The 16900-nt window shown below is 46.6% G+C and overlaps 1 protein-coding gene across 5 annotated transcripts in view; it reads left to right on the top strand.

The window, feature by feature from the left end:
- The window catches only part of LOC141917636 (growth hormone receptor-like), a 176086-nt gene that overhangs the window by 128280 nt on the left and 30906 nt on the right, over window positions 1-16900 (top strand). For 4 of the 5 annotated variants that reach the window (XR_012621382.1, XR_012621381.1, XM_074810986.1 and 1 more), the window contains exon 3: window positions 15647-15776. Coding sequence is in view for 2 of the 5 variants with exons in the window: in XM_074810986.1 (XP_074667087.1) it covers window positions 15647-15776 (130 nt within the window). In the remaining 3 variants the exon portion in view is untranslated. Of the gene's footprint in view, window positions 1-10392; window positions 11395-15646; window positions 15777-16900 lie in introns of those variants that run through there. The other variant, XR_012621383.1, reaches the window with a different exon arrangement.

Here is a 16900-nt window from a genome sequence, read left to right as displayed (position 1 = left end):
ATTCTTGTGCCTATTAAAAGGAACACCTGTGAGACAAAGAAATAAGAGTCTTGTCATAAGTAAGTGGAAAAGAAAGTAGGACCTTAAGGTTATGTTCCTCTGAAGTTTGTGTGTAAGAGACCGAGTCTTAATCTGCATTCTGTGTGCATTAGTAATCCTCTTCATTATAACCGATGTCACTTCTGGCTGTGTTATAATCCATTTTCCTAGAAGAGTTTGTATATCTTACAGTATATAAAGCTGGTGCATTCAACAGAATTCATTATTAAGACATCGTAGAGCCTATATATAGGATCCTGCTGGACCTCTCAAAATGTAAATAAAGTTTGATTCTATTCAATACATTTCATAATGTTAAGAAGTGACTGTGTGACTTTACCCGTGGAGATGAGGACATAGTCTGCATGGGCTTTAAATATTGTATGTTCCAGTTATAAATATGGTACAGGCATTGTGGTGGTTTGACCTTGGCTAAATGCCAGGTACCCACCAAGTCGCTCTATCACTTCACCCCCCTTCCCCTTTTTTTCTCAACAGGGCAAAGAGGGGAAAGAAAATAAGATAGGAAAACAAAACAACCCTTGTGGGTAAAACAACAGCAGTTTTAATATAAGCAAAGCGAAGCAAAGGTCCGCGCGCGGAAGCAAAAAAAAGCAAACAGATTTATTCTCTACTTCCCATGAACAGGCGATGTCGGGCCTTCTCAGGAAGCAGGGCTCCCATACGCGGAGGGGTTGCCTCGGAGGGCCAAGGGTGACCCCCACCCCCTTCCTCCTTTCTCCCAGCTTTATACTGAGCAGCCGTCAGATGGTCTGGAATATCCCTTTGGTCAGTTGGGGTCAGCTGTCCTGGTTGTGTCCCCTCCCAAGACCTTGCCCACCCCGTCCCACTGTGGGGGGGGGAAATGTCGGAAAGAGCCTTGGTGCTGTGTAAGCACCACTCAGCAGTAGCCACACCACCAGTGTGCTATCAACACCCTACCAGCTCCCAACATCAAACACAGCACCATGGGGGCTGCTACAGGGGAAAACCAATTTCGGCTCAGCCAGACCCAGTACAGTCTCCACCCCTTATTCCATACCATTTACGTCATGCCCAGGTCCCACATAACACTCATTTATCCATTCCGTAAGCTTTCTTCACTCCTCCAGATGTTCAGTGACTTGGCTCCCATCTGTCAAGGTGGATGTTCAGGACAGGAGCAGTATGTTTGACTGCTGGACTCCAGCACCGGCTAGGTTTGGGTCATCGTCGCACGTATCTGGTTCACTCTTCGTCGTTCCTACTTCCTCCATCACTTCCTGCAACATACAACTCAACCCACAGATTATTTCCCCCCAAGGTTAAATCTCCTTGAGGCACACACTGAGTAGCCCCATCCTCCCGCATTACCCACCAAGTACATCCAGGTCCCTGAGCAAAAACAATCCCACGAGTGGGCTTGCCTTTTCCCAAGGGAGGAGCAATCCACACTGCCTTCCCCAGCCATTGCCCTGTGTGTACTACAGGGACCTTATCTCCTCCCACAGTGTGAAGGGGTTTGGTTTGGGCAGGACCAGGACGGTTAACAGATCCTCTGGTGTTAATTAGCCAAGTGGCTTCTGCTAAATTTATATCCCAGTGCTTCCATCCCCCATTGTCCAATGCTCTCAACATAGTCTTCAACAGTCCATTGTATCTTTCAATCTTTCCAGACGCGTGTGGGTAATAAGGGATGTGATACACCCACTCAATGCCGTGTTTCTTTGCCCAGGAGTTTATGAGATTATTTCGAAAATGGGTCCCATTGTCTGATTCGATTCTTTCAGGAGTACCATGTCGCCATAAAATTTGCCTTTCAAGACCTAAGATGGTATTTCGGGCAGTGGCATGATTTACAGGGTACGTTTCGAGCCAACCAGTAGTTGCTTCCACCATGGTGAGTATGTAGCGCTTGCCTTGGCGTGTTCGTGGCAATGGTCCAATATAGTCAATTTGCCAGGCCTCACCATATCGAAAACTCAGCCATCGCCCTCTGTTCCAGGGAGACTTTACTCGTGTGGCTCGCTTGATTGCAGCACATGTTTCGCATTCACGAGTGACCTGTGAGATGGCCTCCATGGTCAGGTCCACCCCTCGATCAGGAGCCCATCTGTACGTTGCATCTCTCCCGAGATGCCCGGATGTTTCATGGGCCCATCGAGCTACAAATAGCTCACCCTTGCGCTCCCAGTCCAGGTCCAGCCGAGCTACTTCCATTTTGGCAGCCTTGTCTACTTGCTCATTGTTTTGATGTTCTTCGGTGGCACGGCTTTTGGGCACGTGGGCATCTACATGACGTACCTTTAGAGCCACGTTTTCCACTCGGGCAGCGATGTCCTGCCACAATGCAGCAGCCCAGATGGGTTTACCTCTGCGCTGCCAATTGGTCTTCTTCCACTCCTGTAGCCACCCCCACAGGGCGTTAGCCACCATCCAGGAGTCAGTGTAGAGATACAGTACTGGCCACTTTTCTCGTTCAGCAATCTTTAGGGCTAGTTGGATCGCTTTTACTTCTGCAAACTGACTTGACTCGCCCTCTCCTTCAGTGGCCTCAATGACTTGTCTTGTGGGACGCCACACAGCAGCTTTCCACTTCCGATGGTTTCCTACCACACGACAGGATCCATCAGTAAACAGAGCATACCGCCTTTCATCTTCTGGTAACTCGTTATATGGCGGTGCCTCTTGGGCACGAGCCACCTCCTCAGGCAGTGCTCCAAAATCTCTACCTTCTGGCCAGTCCAGGATCTCTTCCAGGATTCCTGGACGGTTGGGTTTTCCCAGTCGAGCTCGTTGCGTGATTAACACTACCCATTTACTCCAGGTAGCACTGGCTGCATGGTGCATAGAAGGGATGTTTCCTTTGAACATCCAATGTAATACAGGCACTCGCGGTGCCAAGAGGAGCTGTGCTTCTGTACCAACAACTCCTGAAGCGGCTCGAATCCCCTCATATGCTGCTAGTATCTCCTTTTCAGTCGGAGTGTAGTGGGCTTCTGATCCTCGATATCCCCGGCTCCAAAATCCTAATGGTCGACCTCGAGTTTCACCTGGTATCTTCTGCCAGAGGCTCCATGTGAGGCCATGCTCCCCAGTTGATGTGTAAAGTACATTTTGCACATCTGGTCCTGTCCGAACAGGCCCAAGAGCTACCGCCCGAGCTATCTCCTGTTTGATGTGCTCAAAGGCTTGTTGTTGCTCAAGACCCCACTCAAAATGGTTCTTCTTTCGGGTTACTTGATAGAGAGGGCTCACCAGCTGACTGTAACCTGGAATGTGCATCCTCCAAAATCCCACAAGTCCTAAGAAAGCTTGTGTTTCCTTCTTGTTGGTCGGTGGAGACATAGTTGCTATCTTGTTGACAACCTCCATAGGCACATGACGGCGTCCATCTTGCCATTTTATTCCCAAGAATTGAATCTCCTGTGCTGGTCCCTTGACCTTGCTTTTCTTTATGGCAAACCCAGCTCTCAGAAGAATCTCAATTACTTTTTGTCCTTTCTTGAACACTTCTTCTGCCTTGTTGCCCCACACAATGATGTCATCGATGTACTGTAGATGTTCAGGGGCATCAATCACCCTTTTCCAGTGCAGTTTGAATTAGTCCATGACAAATAGTGGGGCTGTGCTTCCCCCCCTGGGGCAGTCGATTCCAGGTATATTGGACACCCCTCCACGTGAAAGCAAACTGTGACCTGCACTCTTCTGCCAAAGGAATTGAAAAGAATGTATTGGCGATGTCGATTGTGGCGTACCACTTGGCTGCCTTTGACTCCAGTTCATATTGGAGCTCTAACATATCTGGTACAGCAGCACTCAGTGGTGGCGTCACTTCGTTCAGGCCACGATAGTCTACTGTCAACCTCCACCCTCCGTCAGACTTTTGCACTGGCCATATTGGGCTATTAAAAGGCGAATGTGTCTTACTGATGACACCTTGGGTCTCCAGTTGACGGATCAGTTCTTGGATGGGAGCCAGAGAGTCTCGGTTTGTGCGATACTGCCGTCGGTGCACGGTCCTCATAGCAATTGGCACCTGTTGTTCTTCAACTCGCAGCAGTCCTACAACAAAAGGATCTTCTGAGAGGCCAGGCAGATTAGACAACTGTTTGACCTTCTCTGTGTTCACACTGGCCACACCAAAAGCCCATCGGTATCCTTTTGGGTCTTTGAAATACCCCCTCTTGAGGTAGTCAATGCCCAAGATACAAGGGGCTTCTGGGGCAGTTACAATGGGATGTTTTTCCCACTTGTCCCCGGTCAAGCTAACCTCGGCCTCCAGTACTGACAGTTCTTGACATCCGCCTGTCACTCCTGAGATCCAGATAGGTTCTGCCCCTCTATAACTTGATGGCATTAATGTACACTGTGCCCCGGTGTCGATTAAAGCCTGGTACTTCTGTGGATTTGATGTGCCAGGCCATCGAATCCACACTGTCCAATACACCCGATCATCCCTTTCCTCCTCCTGGCTGGAGGCAGGGGCCCTCTATTCCTGTTCTTGGTCAGAGTATTCACTGTCTGACCCTTGCCGTGCCAGGCCGGAGACTCCTTCATCAGGGCCAAGGGAGGTGATCTCAGTCTTCCTGTATCTGGGAGATCGCTGATTACTTTCTTGCGGTTTCACACCAGCTACATTAACAACCTTCTTGGATGTCTTCTTCTTGGCAGGGGTCTTTCCTCGCAATTCATGTACACGAGCTTCCAACTTGAAGGTGGGTTGACCATCCCACTTCCTCATGTCCTCCCCCTGGTCACGCAGGAAGAACCAAAGTTCGCCACGTGTCATGCGCCTGGGTTTCCCTTTCCCTCTGACTGGGGTGGAAGAGAACCGATTTCTTGGGGTGCTCCTGACATCTAAGGCACTCGCCCGTAGAGATGAGGAGGTACCAAGACTCTCTTCAAAGTTCTGAAGCCAGGAAGAGACTGCCTCCACAGTTGGCGTACATCTTGGTCCTTCTCCCACATCCATTTCTGGATAGTACATCGCAGCCAAGCCGGCAGAATACGAGGATGGTGCACCTTTAATCACCTTCCTCCACATGGCCCGTGTGCACAGGACATCCTCTGGATTTTTAGGGGCTTCATCATTATCTGGATCACTATAGATGACTTCCAGCACTGCTAATTCTCTCACGTACTGGACACCTTCATCCGCAGTAGCCCACTTCCCTGGGGAGTTGTCCGTAAGATCTTCCTTGAAAGGATATCTTGCTTTAACACTTGAAAGGAGCCGTCTCCACAGACTGCAAATTGCTGTCTCTTTTCCAATTCCCCTTTCAATTCCTTGATCTCTAGCAAGGGAACCCAGCTGTTGGGCTTCCTTACCTTCCAGCTGCTGAGCATCAGCCCCATTATCCCAGCATCGAAGCAGCCAGGCAGCAATCCGCTCACCCGGCTGGCGGCGATAGTCTTTCCGCAGATCTCGCAGTTCTGATGACGTCAGGGACCGGGTAGTTTCTGCCTCCTGTTTGAGTTCTGTTATTCCCTCTTCTGACCCCTTTGCTGAAGGACCCGCTTCTTCCTCCTCTTTTTCGTCCCTTATTAATCGAGGGTATGGCCCTGTTGTTCTCCTTGTCCACTGTTTCTTTTTTACTACTGGGGCAATCTCTGCTGTTGTTGTTTTTGTTTGAGTTCCCGTTTCCACCACAGTCCTTTGAGAGCACTGAACTGCAGCTCGATAAGCACAGGCCAGGCCCCAGTACAGCGCTGGGAGTTGCTGATTTTCACTGGGATAGACAAGGCACCCTTCTATCAGGTGTTGTGTCAATTTTGCGGGGTTGCTTGCCTGTTCAGGGGTAAGATCCCAGGCTACGGGAGGTGATAACCATCCTAGGAATCTGCCCAAATCCTTCCACTCCCCCTGCCACCCAGGGACAGGCCGCCTCAGGGCACATTTTGGTATTCTCTCACCCCAAATTTGCCTTCTCTTACACCAAAAACCTACTGAGCTCCACACAACCCACAATAGGCGAACAGCATTAATGAACAGTATCAAAGAGCTAACATAAGGATGAATAAGTACCTTGGGAGCCTGCAGAATAAAACCACTCATGATGTTCCCAATTTCTTCCAGCATGTTCCCGAGCTTAGCAAAATCAAGATAAGCAGAGCAATAAACAAACCCGTGACCAGCACAAGAGCTTGTCGCTTACTAACTGCTATAGCTATAGCACAATTAATATAAAACTGCCGTTGTCCCGCCCCACGTTGGGCGCCAAAAAAGACTGTGGTGGTTTGACCTTGGCTAAATGCCAGGTACCCACCAAGTTGCTCTATCACTTCACCCCCCTTCCCCTTTTTTTCTCAACAGGGCAAAGAGGGGAAAGAAAATAAGATAGGAAAAAAAAAAACAACCCTTGTGGGTAAAACAACAGCAGTTTTAATGTAAGGAAAGCGAAGCAAAGGTCCTCGTGCGGAAGCAAAAAAAAGCAAACAGATTTATTCTCTACTTCCCATGAACAGGCGATGTCGGGCCTTCTCAGGAAGCAGGGCTCCCATACGCGGAGGGGTTGCCTCGGAGGACCAAGGGTGACCCCCCCCCTTCCTCCTTTCTCCCAGCTTTATACTGAGCAGCCGTCAGATGGTCTGGAATATCCCTTTGGTCAGTTGGGGTCAGCTGTCCTGGTTGTGTCCCCTCCCAAGATCTTGCCCACCCCGTCCCACTGTGGGGGGGGGAAATGTCGGAAAGAGCCTTGGTGCTGTGTAAGCACCACTCAGCAGTAGCCACACCACCAGGGTGCTATCAACACCCTGCCAGCTCCCAACATCAAACACAGCACCATGAGGGCTGCTACAGGGGAAAACCAGTTCCGGCTCAGCCACACCCAGTACAGGCATCAACAAAAATATTCTAATTTAGGAGAGTTTTCCAGTATATTATTTTCTCAAAATCTTAACCTGTTTTGGTAAAAATAGCTATATTTGTTCTTGATTCATGTAGCTGAGGATAGAAACAGGAAACACCATAACATGTACTTTCTTGCACACTATTTGTTTATAGAAGACTTATGTCTTGTTGATTATAGGTGTGAGAAACGCTCAGTTGCCAATTATCAGCGGCTCAGACAGGATGCGGTGTGAAGCACTCTTTATTACGTTCTTGCAAGACCGGGCGCCCCCATCAAGTGGACGCGCCTACCAGCCATCATGCAATGGTTTATATCCCTTTCTCCCAACCGCCAGTTCCCTCCCCTGATTCCTCATTGGCTGAGTACTACAGGGTGTACAGACTTCCCGAACCGCCTACCGATACGCCCCTTCATGTATGTGTTCATACATCGCATGTTCATGGAAATGAACCTTGGCTTTCTCCCGGGCGGAGAAGTTAATATGCATGAGCTCATCACGCAAGCGTACTAAGATGGAAAAGTTCGAAATTCAGGTTCCCCAAGTCTTTCGGTATCTGCATCCGTCTAAAGCCAGTTCCAAGTACTGGGTCATCACAGTTGACAAAAAGACCACTTGCCTTCTAGCCCTAGGCCAGGGATTTCAATGGTTGTGAATTGCTCTTGTTGATTGCTTTGGTGAATCGCTCCTGCCCTTCCCATCAGGCTTATTATGCGAAAACAACATTCTTTCCCTTACATAGGCATTATGCAATTGAGGCAATTTTACTCATGTCTCTAAAGCAGAGGCACAAAAATTAATTTCTTTTTCTTTCTTTGGTTTTTAAACAATGGTTTGATTTTCCATTAAATAAAAAAGAAAGTTCAAGTTTGAAAGCTGGAACATTCCTCAATTTAAAAACTTATAAATATAGTACTGTTCTTCTGTCTTTTATTTTGATTTATTTTTGATCTATGTTATAATAGTTTGCAATTTCATGATCATATGCTGGTTTTAACCAGGTGAAAATTGTTTGATAAATGGTGTAAAAATGTGTAAAAACTCAAATCAAGGTCAACCAAAAGCATTGTGGGATTTAGGCCAAAGCTATCAAATATTGAATACCATACCAAACAAAACCAGGTGCAATAGTCAAAATGTTTCATTTCAGTATTTTGTGAAAAGGAACAGTGTGATTTTTTACACTTCATTTCAATTATTTTTTTTTTAATTTAAAAAAGAAATTTCTACAAAATTCAGTGAAATGTAAAATGCTGGCTAAGGAAGAGAAAGAAAAACCTTCTGTTTAAATCTTTCTAATCAAACATTAGTTATTTTAAGTTGGCAAGAAGAATTTTAAATACTTTGGGGGAGAGAATAAGCCACCATTATGAAATCTCTTTTTTACACACATATGTTCAGGATTATTCAATGTCCAAATTGTTAGATGAGGCAATGATATGCAGTGAGCAAAACAGAAGGTCACCCATCTAGTTGAGCAAGGGAAGCCAGTATATGTGGGGGTTTTTTGACTTTAGCAAAGCTTTTCATACCGTCTCTCACAGTATCCTTCTGGACAAAATGTCCAGCACACAGCTAGACAAGTCCATAATATGATGGGTGAACAGGTCAGGCTCAAAGAGTTGTAATAAAAGGGGTGGTGGCCAGTCACCAGTGGGGTTCCCCAGGGCTCAATTTTAGGGCCAGTGCTTTTTAATATTTTTATAAATGATCTTGACAAAGGAATTGAATGTCCATTAAGTTAGTTTGCCAATGATATTAAACTAGCAGGCGCTGTGGACTCCCACAAGGGTAGAGAGGCTTTACAGAGAGATCTGGACAGACTAGAGAGCTGGGCAATCACCAACCGTATGAAATTTAAGAAGAGCAAGTGAAAGATTCTGCACCTGAAACAGGATAATCCTGGTTATACATACAAATTGGGGGATGAGAAGCTGAAGAGCATCCCTGTGGAAAGAGATCTGGGGGTTTGGGCTGATGGCAAGTTGAAGATGAGTCAACAGTGTGCCCTGGCAGCCAAAAGGGCCAACCGTGCCCTGGGGTGCATCAAGCACAGCACAGCTAGCCAGTCGAGGGAGGGGATTGTCCCACTCTACACTGCACTGGTGTGGCCCCACCTCAAGTACTGTGTGCAGTTTTGGGTGCCTCAATATAAGAAGGACATCAGTGTGTCGAGTGGAGGGCGACCAAGATGATGAAAGGCCTCAAGGGCAAGGTTTATGAGGAGTGGATGAGGTCACTTGGCTTGTTCAGCTTGGAGAAGAGAAGGCTGAAGGTTGACCTCATCGCAGTCTACAACTTCCTCAAGGGGGGCAGCAGAGGGGGAGGTGCTGATCTCCTCTCTCTGGTGACCAGTGATAGGGCACATGGAAATGGAATGAAGCTGCGTCAGGGGAAGTTCAGATTGGACATTAGGAAAAGGTTCTTCACCAAGAGGGTGGTCGGTCACTGGAACAGGCTCCCCAGGGAAGTGGTGACGGCACCAAGCCTGTCAGAGGTCAAGGAGCATCTGGACAATGCCCTTAGTCATATGGTATAGTCCTGTGAGGAGCAGGGAGTTAGACTTGATGATCCTTATGGGTCCCTTCCAAATTGAGATATTCTATGATTCTATGCTGTCCTGGTTTAGCCAGGATAGGGTTAAGTTTCCCCAGCAGTGGGGGGGAGCTCTAGCCGGGTTATTCAGATACCATGCTGACGTCACATCCTGGCGCCGAAGCAAGACGGGTTGGTTAACACGTGTGTTATGCCATCGCGCTTCTCACTGCTGTATTGGTAGATATTTTGCTCTGTTCATTATTATTATTGTTACTGTTACTGTTATTGTTGCTGTTTGTTGTGTTGCTGTTGCACTGTTGTATTAAACCTCTCCTTATCTCAGCCCCGGGGCTTTGTATTTCACTCCCTTTGTGGGGGAGGGGCAGCGGCCACGTGGTCTCAGACCCCGGCAGGGACTAAACCACCATATATGCATATTCATGTATTAGTCACTGCCTGATGTGGATACTTGGCAGTGTAGAATATAGAGAACACAGTTTGACCCATTAAGCCAGAGAAATACAAATTGTTCTGGCATTGAGCGGCTGTGTTTATCTGTGGTAGTTTGATCTTGGCTAAATGCCAGGTGCCCAGCAAAGCCACTCTATCACTCCCTCTCCTCAACTGGACAGGGGAGAGAGAATATAATGAAAGGCTTGTGGGTGGAGATAAGGACAGGGAGAGATCATTCACAGATTACTGTCACAGGCAAAACAGACTCAACTTGGGAAAAGTAACTTAATATATTGCCGATCATATCAGAGTAGGGTAATGAGAAATAAAACAAATCTTAAAACACCTTCCCCCCACTCCTCCCCTCTTCCCAGGCTTAACTTTACTCCAAAATTCTCTACCTCCTCCTCCCAAGCAGTGCAGGGGGATGGGAGGCAGGGGTTGCAGTGAGTTCATCACACGTTGTTTCTGCTGCTCCTTTGTTCTCAGGGGGAGGACTCCTCACACTCTTCTCCTGCTCCAGTGTGGGGTCCCTCCCACGGGAGACAGTTCTCCAGAAATTTCTCCAAAGTGAGTCCTTCACATAGGCAGCAGTTCTTCACAGATTGCTCAAGCATGGGTCCCTTCCACGAGGTGCAGTCCCTCAGGAACAGACTGCTCCAGTGTGGGTCCCCCACGGGGTCACAAGTCCTACCAGCAAACCTACTCCATCGTGGGCTCCTCTCTCCATGGGTCCACAGGTCCTGCCAGGAGCCAGCTCCAGCATAGGCTTCCCACGGGGTCACAGCCTCCTTCGGGTGCATCCACCTGCTCTGCCATGGGGTCCTCCATGGGCTGCAGGTGGAGATCTGCTCCACTGTTAACCTCCCTGGGCTGCAGGGATGTGCTTGGTTTGCATGTGTGGCAGAGTTTTTGGTAGTGGGGGAAGGGGCTACAACAGTGGTGCCCCGTGAGAAGCTTCTTGAAGCTCCCCTGGCTCCAAGTCAGGCTCACCTTTGCACCAAGGCCAGGCCAAGTAGCAATGGTGGCTGCACCTCTGTGATAATGTATTTAAGAAGGGGAATCTGGGAGAAGGAGCTGGAGTTGTGAGGAGGACTTGTGAGAACACCTGTGCGAACACCGAGGTCAGTGGAAGAAAGGAGGAGAAAGGGGAGGAAGTGTGTCAGTGCAGAGACCCCCCCTTGCAGCCCGTGGTGAGACAGCAGGCTGCCCCCCTGCCACCCATGGAGGTCTACAGTGGAGCAGATGCCCACCTGCAGCCCGTGAAGGACCCCACTCCAGAGCAGGTGACTGCAGCCGAAGAGGCCAGGACTCTATGAGAAGAAGCCCCCACTGTTGTAGTCGGCACTAGGAGGATTGCAACATGAATTTGTGGAATACCTGCCCTTCCTCATCTAGTATGCTAATCAGCTGATAAGATGAACTTAAAAAGGCAACAGAAAACTTTGCTGTGTGTGCACCCACCATTGAAGCTAGATCCGTGTGCACCCACCACCCAAGATTACCGGACCTGAGACAACGCTGGACCCAGGGGTATGATCCGGATTTCTCTGACTCTCTTTCTCTCCTTTCTTTTTCTTTCCTTTCTTTTCTCTTATTTCTTATAGATTTATAAGAGACCACATTGCTTATTATCCTTTTCCAAGTTTAAATTGTTCTCTACCACAAGTAAAACATTTTACCCGGTCATTTGGTGTCGTTTCACCTTACTTTAACCTAAGGGGATCACAGAACTGTTGCGATTCTCTGGGCTTCCAGTCTGGGTCGTGACAGCAGCCCAGAATACGTTTGGCTTTCTGGGCTGTGAGCACACGTTGCTTGCTCATATTCAGGTTTTTCATTCACTAATACCCCCAAGTCCTTCTCTGCAGGGCTGCTCCCAACTCACTCATTGCCCAGCCTGGGTTTATGCTTGGGATTGCCTCGACCCATGTGCAGGACCTTGAACTTGGCCTTGTTGAATTTCATGAGGTTTGCACGGGCCCACCTCTCAAGCCTGTCCAGGTCCTCTGGATGGCATCCCTTCCCTCCAGCGTGTCGACCGCACCACACAGCTTGGTGTCGTTGGCAAACTTGCTGAGGGTGCACTTGATCCCACTGTTCATGTCCCTGACAAAGATGTTAAACAGCACTGATCCCAATACTGACCCCTGAAGAACGCCACTCATCACTGCTTTTGTTTTGCTGATTAAGGATACCAATTAAACTCAGACACCAGAGTGAAAAGAGCAGGTGTATTTTACTGGTGATAACCAAATAATGTAACAGCGTAATACAGAAAACATGCAGGAAGAAAAGGCAGAATAATGCGCCTAAAGCAACAAACAGGAAAATACAGGGTAATGCATCAAATCATTACTACATGATGGGGAGAATAGTGATTAAGAAAGATCCATCACCACTTGCATACGTTACCATCATCCAGACCCGCAGGCGCTGGGCAGCCCCGGTTACAGCGAGGATTTGGAGAGCCTGTCCCGGCAAGTGGGAAATCCTACGCGGTGCGTCCACCCGTAGGTGAGGCTTCCAAAGTCGCTGTGAGCGGGCCCAGCCTTATATACCAGAGATCGACAAGCCAGAATAGCTGGCACCTTTGTTTTGAGCGGAAAGTTTCTGGTTTCATTCTCCTGTTGGATTCCACCCAAAGCCTGTCCAGGGCTCGGGGGGGAACCAAGGGAGTTTCTAACAAGGCCAAATACTTGGGTTCTCAGCCTTGAACAAGGCTGCAAAAGGAAGGTTGAATACATTCTCTCCTCACTACTGATTATATTTTGTCTTTCACTAGTGAGTTTACATATTTTATTAATGACTCCATGCTAAGTTAGCAGCTTCAGCTTGGGGCCTGTTGTTCAGGCTGCAGTATTTCAATGCTTTAGCACTTTTTACACCAGCATAAGTGGGTTGTTATAACTTAGTACAATACCTACTAGCACAATGGTTATCAGTTATAAAATATACAGGATTCATCTATAGGTCAACTCTGGCTTGGGCCTGTTGTCCAAGCCTTAGCACTTCAGCTCTCCACTTGGACGTGGAGCCATTGACCACAACTCTTTGAGTGCGACCATCCAGCCTATTCCTTATCCACTGAGTGGTCCATCTGTCAATTCCATATCTCTCCAATTTAGAGACAAGGATGTCGTGCGGGACAGTGTCAAATGCTTTGCACAAGTCCAGGTAGATGACATCAGTTGCTCTTCTGTTATCCACCAACACTGTAAACCTGTGGTAGAAGGCCACCAAATTTGTCAGGCATGATTTGCCCTTTGTGAAGCCATGTTGGCTGTTACCAATTACCTCATTTTCCATGTGCCCTAGCATAGTTTCCAGGAGGATCCACTCTGATCTTGCCGGGCACAGAGGTGAGAGTGACTGGCCTGTAGTTCCCCAGGTCTTCTTTTTTTCCCTTTTTAAAAATGGGGGTTATGTTTCCCCTTTTCCAGTCAGCGGAAACTTCACGGGACTGCCCCGACTTCTCAAAAGTGATGGATAGTGGCTTAGCCACTTCATCCTCCAGTTCCCTCACGACCCGCAGATGTATCTCATCAGGTCCCATGGACTTGTGCCCCTTCAGGTTCCTGAGATGGTCTCAAACCTGATCTTTTGTTATGGTGCGCAATTCTTCCTTCTCCCAGTCCCTGCCTTTGCCTTCTGTGACTTGGGCGATGTGGCTGGAGCCCTTGCCAGTGAAGTCTGAGGCAAAAAAGTCATTGAGTACCTCAGCCTTCTCCATATCCCAAGTAACCAATCTCCCATTTGCTTCTGGAGAAGGCCCACATTTTCCCTAGTCTTCCTTTTATCACCAATGTATCTATAGAAGCTTTTCTGTTGCCCTTGATGTCCCTTGACAGATTTAATTCTGTTCTTTGGCCTTCCTAACCTGATCCCTGGCTCAGACAGTTTCTCTGTATTCCTCCCAGGCTACTTGTCCTTGCTTCCACCCTCTGTAGGCTTCCTTTTTGTGTTCGATCTTGTCCAGGAGCTCCTTGTTCATCCATGCAGGCCTCCTGGAGTCTTTGTTGGGATGCATCGCTCCTGAGCTTGGAGGAGGTCATCCTTGAATATTAACCAGCTTTCTGGGGCCCCTCTTCCCTCAAGGGCTTTATTTATTTTCTTAAATAATCCCATTTCCCAGATAGTGAAGAGATATAGATGCTTCTATGTGCATGTCATTTCCCTCTGGAAAGCTTTCCAGGCCAAATATGAAATATTGGCATTTTAGAATGACTGCTTCATTAGACCATTAAAAGTCAGGACAAAGTTAAGTACTTACATTGAAAGCAGTGAATCATACCTGCAACTTTTTTTATTATTTTTCTCACATGGATTGATGAGGCTGACTAATTGTACCAGTCATTTCCTGGCCCTACATCATTTCAGTTTTGACAAAGAACAGAAATTATTAATATAGAAGCAGCATGTGGCAGAAGAGGCACATGCTTAGAGCTGCTGGCACGTCCCGCTCAGACGAGGGAGACAAGTGACTCAGATTCACAAATCCCCAACGGAGCGGACAACAGTGAGACAAGTCTCAAAGTCCAAACATTTATTAACTACCCACAATATACTAATTGGATACACGATAATTGGCTAAGTATATAACAAGTTGTGGCAAGCAATACAGTATGCCTTGCATTGCTTAATGGTAGTGAAGGAAAGGAGGAAAAAGGAAAGGAGGAGATAGAGGGAATAGGGGAATAGAGATCACCAGTCTGGGTTCTTGTGTCGATCCCACCAGCGAGGGTTCCAGGAGGCATCCGTCTTCTTTGCTTCGCTGCACTCTCTGTGCGCCGCCCCCCCCCCTCCCCCCTTTTCTTCCCACCCTCCTTGATTTATACCCACTTTCCTTGGGTCCATCCCCTAGGTCGACCCACATACCTACGTATCCCATGTATGGGGAGGGGTGAGGTGTTTCATGGGATGATGTAATTAGCATGATCATGTTAGCCCTCGTTAGCATATTGAGGGATGTGAACTTTAATATGCATTTCGTGGATAATGAAGCAAAGGTCATTCACCGGACAGATGGCCCTTGAAATTTTGGCCAGGTGCCCCAGAGCAGAGCCATCCTGTCTCCACAGGGCTCCCCCCTCCAGCTGCATCCTGTGTTATCGGGGCAGCCTTATCAGCTTTGACCTCCACACCATCCACCCTGTGACTATAGTTTCATTACTTGCGAGTGTTTGAGGCATTCCTTAGCTTGGAGGGCCTCAACTTTTATCTCTTTCTCAGGCTGGTTTTCTCAGTCCATGTTTCTTGCAGGCCTAGTTTTTTGTCTCTCACAGCTGCCCTTATCTCTGTCAGGGCAAGGTTATACTTACACAATGTAGTATACACAAACCTCAACTCAGTTCAAGGTAGCTACTGTAATGAGTAGACACATTGCAAAACTGCTCAACTGGGTAAATACTAAGCCGTGGTTAGTCTAATACTGAGCTCTGCAGTAGCACACTTTCTTTAAAGCAAGTGCAGGGCTAATTCAGGTATATCTGTACTGAACTACAGCTACAGTGCTGGCATATCCCCATGCTCTGTGTCAGGCTGTGATACTAACATTTCCACACTGCACAAAAGAGAGCTTGACTTTCAAATTTGGCTTTCTACAGGTATAGTCATCTATGTTTATGCATGTAAGAAGAATTTAAATCTTGCCTCATATGTAAGGAATTGGAAGGAAAGTTAATTACTCATTAAAAGTGCTGAGTTTCATTTTAACAGTGTGTTAGTCTGGCTTATGGATTTGTTTAATGTGTCGCATTCTGTACCCTGCCATTTTTCCTGACAGACCTTTTGCAGTGGCCACAAATCAGCAAGTGCAGATCACCTGAACTGGAGACATTTTCATGTTATTGGACTGATGGAAATTTTTATAACCTCACTGCTCCAGGAACAATACAACTATTGTACATGAAAAGGTAATAATATGGAAACAACAAAAGAAGAAGAGACAAGTCATATATTTTGATATGCCTTTTAGCTCGTTGCTGTTAATTTTTTGCTATGATGCAAACCATACTGTTTTTAAGGGCATAAAACTGTGGTTTAAGTACATATTTTTCAATGTCAAAATTTGTTGTTAATTATCAATCATTTTGCAGTGACAAGCATTACTTGGCAGATAATTAAGAAAACATTCTTATTAAATTTAGGTCCAGGTTGCAGAATCCAAAACTGAACATTGTATGGCTTGGGAAAGGAGTTTTTAACAGGGAAGTTCAGTTTATTCCTTATCAACCTAACATGCAAATGTGAGATTCCTTATATCTGTGCTCAGATGTGGAGTTTGGATACAAGCCCCTTTCAATTTTTTATTAAAGTTTTCTAGAACTTCCATTGATCAATTGCTAGATTAAAGTCTGAATATGCAGGTCCAGGTAAAAAGGCTGCTCTGAAACTGGGGGTTATGTTTCATGGAGCCCTGTTCAATTCTGATTTACATTCCATTTAAGCTCTTGTAATTTTCAGGATGTTACAATGATTAGCCTGAAAGAGAACATAGACATTACCAGTAATGGCTATTAAGGAAAATAGGCCTTTTGTTCACAGGAACTGGAGGATGTGAGTTTCTGTTCCATCTAATATTTCAACCTTTTTGATCTACAGATGCTTTCTACTGGTGATGATACATTTGCTTAGCAAACTTAAGCTTAATGGCAAAGCTTGATTTCTTACTTTTCCGAGGCCTCCGAGAAATATAGGGGTCCAAGTTAAAACCACTATTTAAGTGTAAATGTTTACTTGACAGTTGTCAGTGGCATGCATCAAGAGAGTACAAACTTTAAAAATTAATTAAACTCTACAGTAAAGCAGTACCACATATATTGAACAGATCACATTTCATCTTTGACCCAGAAATTAGTATACTGCAATAAAAGATGTGAATTGAACATCCACATTAAAAATATTTCTGTTTTAATGTGCAAGCAACATATAAGACTCAGGAATGAAATATATCACCTAACCCAGTCTCCTGCTTAACACAAAATATAGTGTCTAACCTCGTACACCTTTATCAAGTCCTGACTCTGCCAGAGATACA

Source organism: Strix aluco, chromosome W, assembly GCF_031877795.1.
Source record: "Strix aluco isolate bStrAlu1 chromosome W, bStrAlu1.hap1, whole genome shotgun sequence".
NCBI lineage: Eukaryota > Metazoa > Chordata > Aves > Strigiformes > Strigidae > Strix > Strix aluco.
Note: the sequence above shows the minus strand (reverse complement) of the source record. Positions and strands in the feature narration are given on the sequence as shown.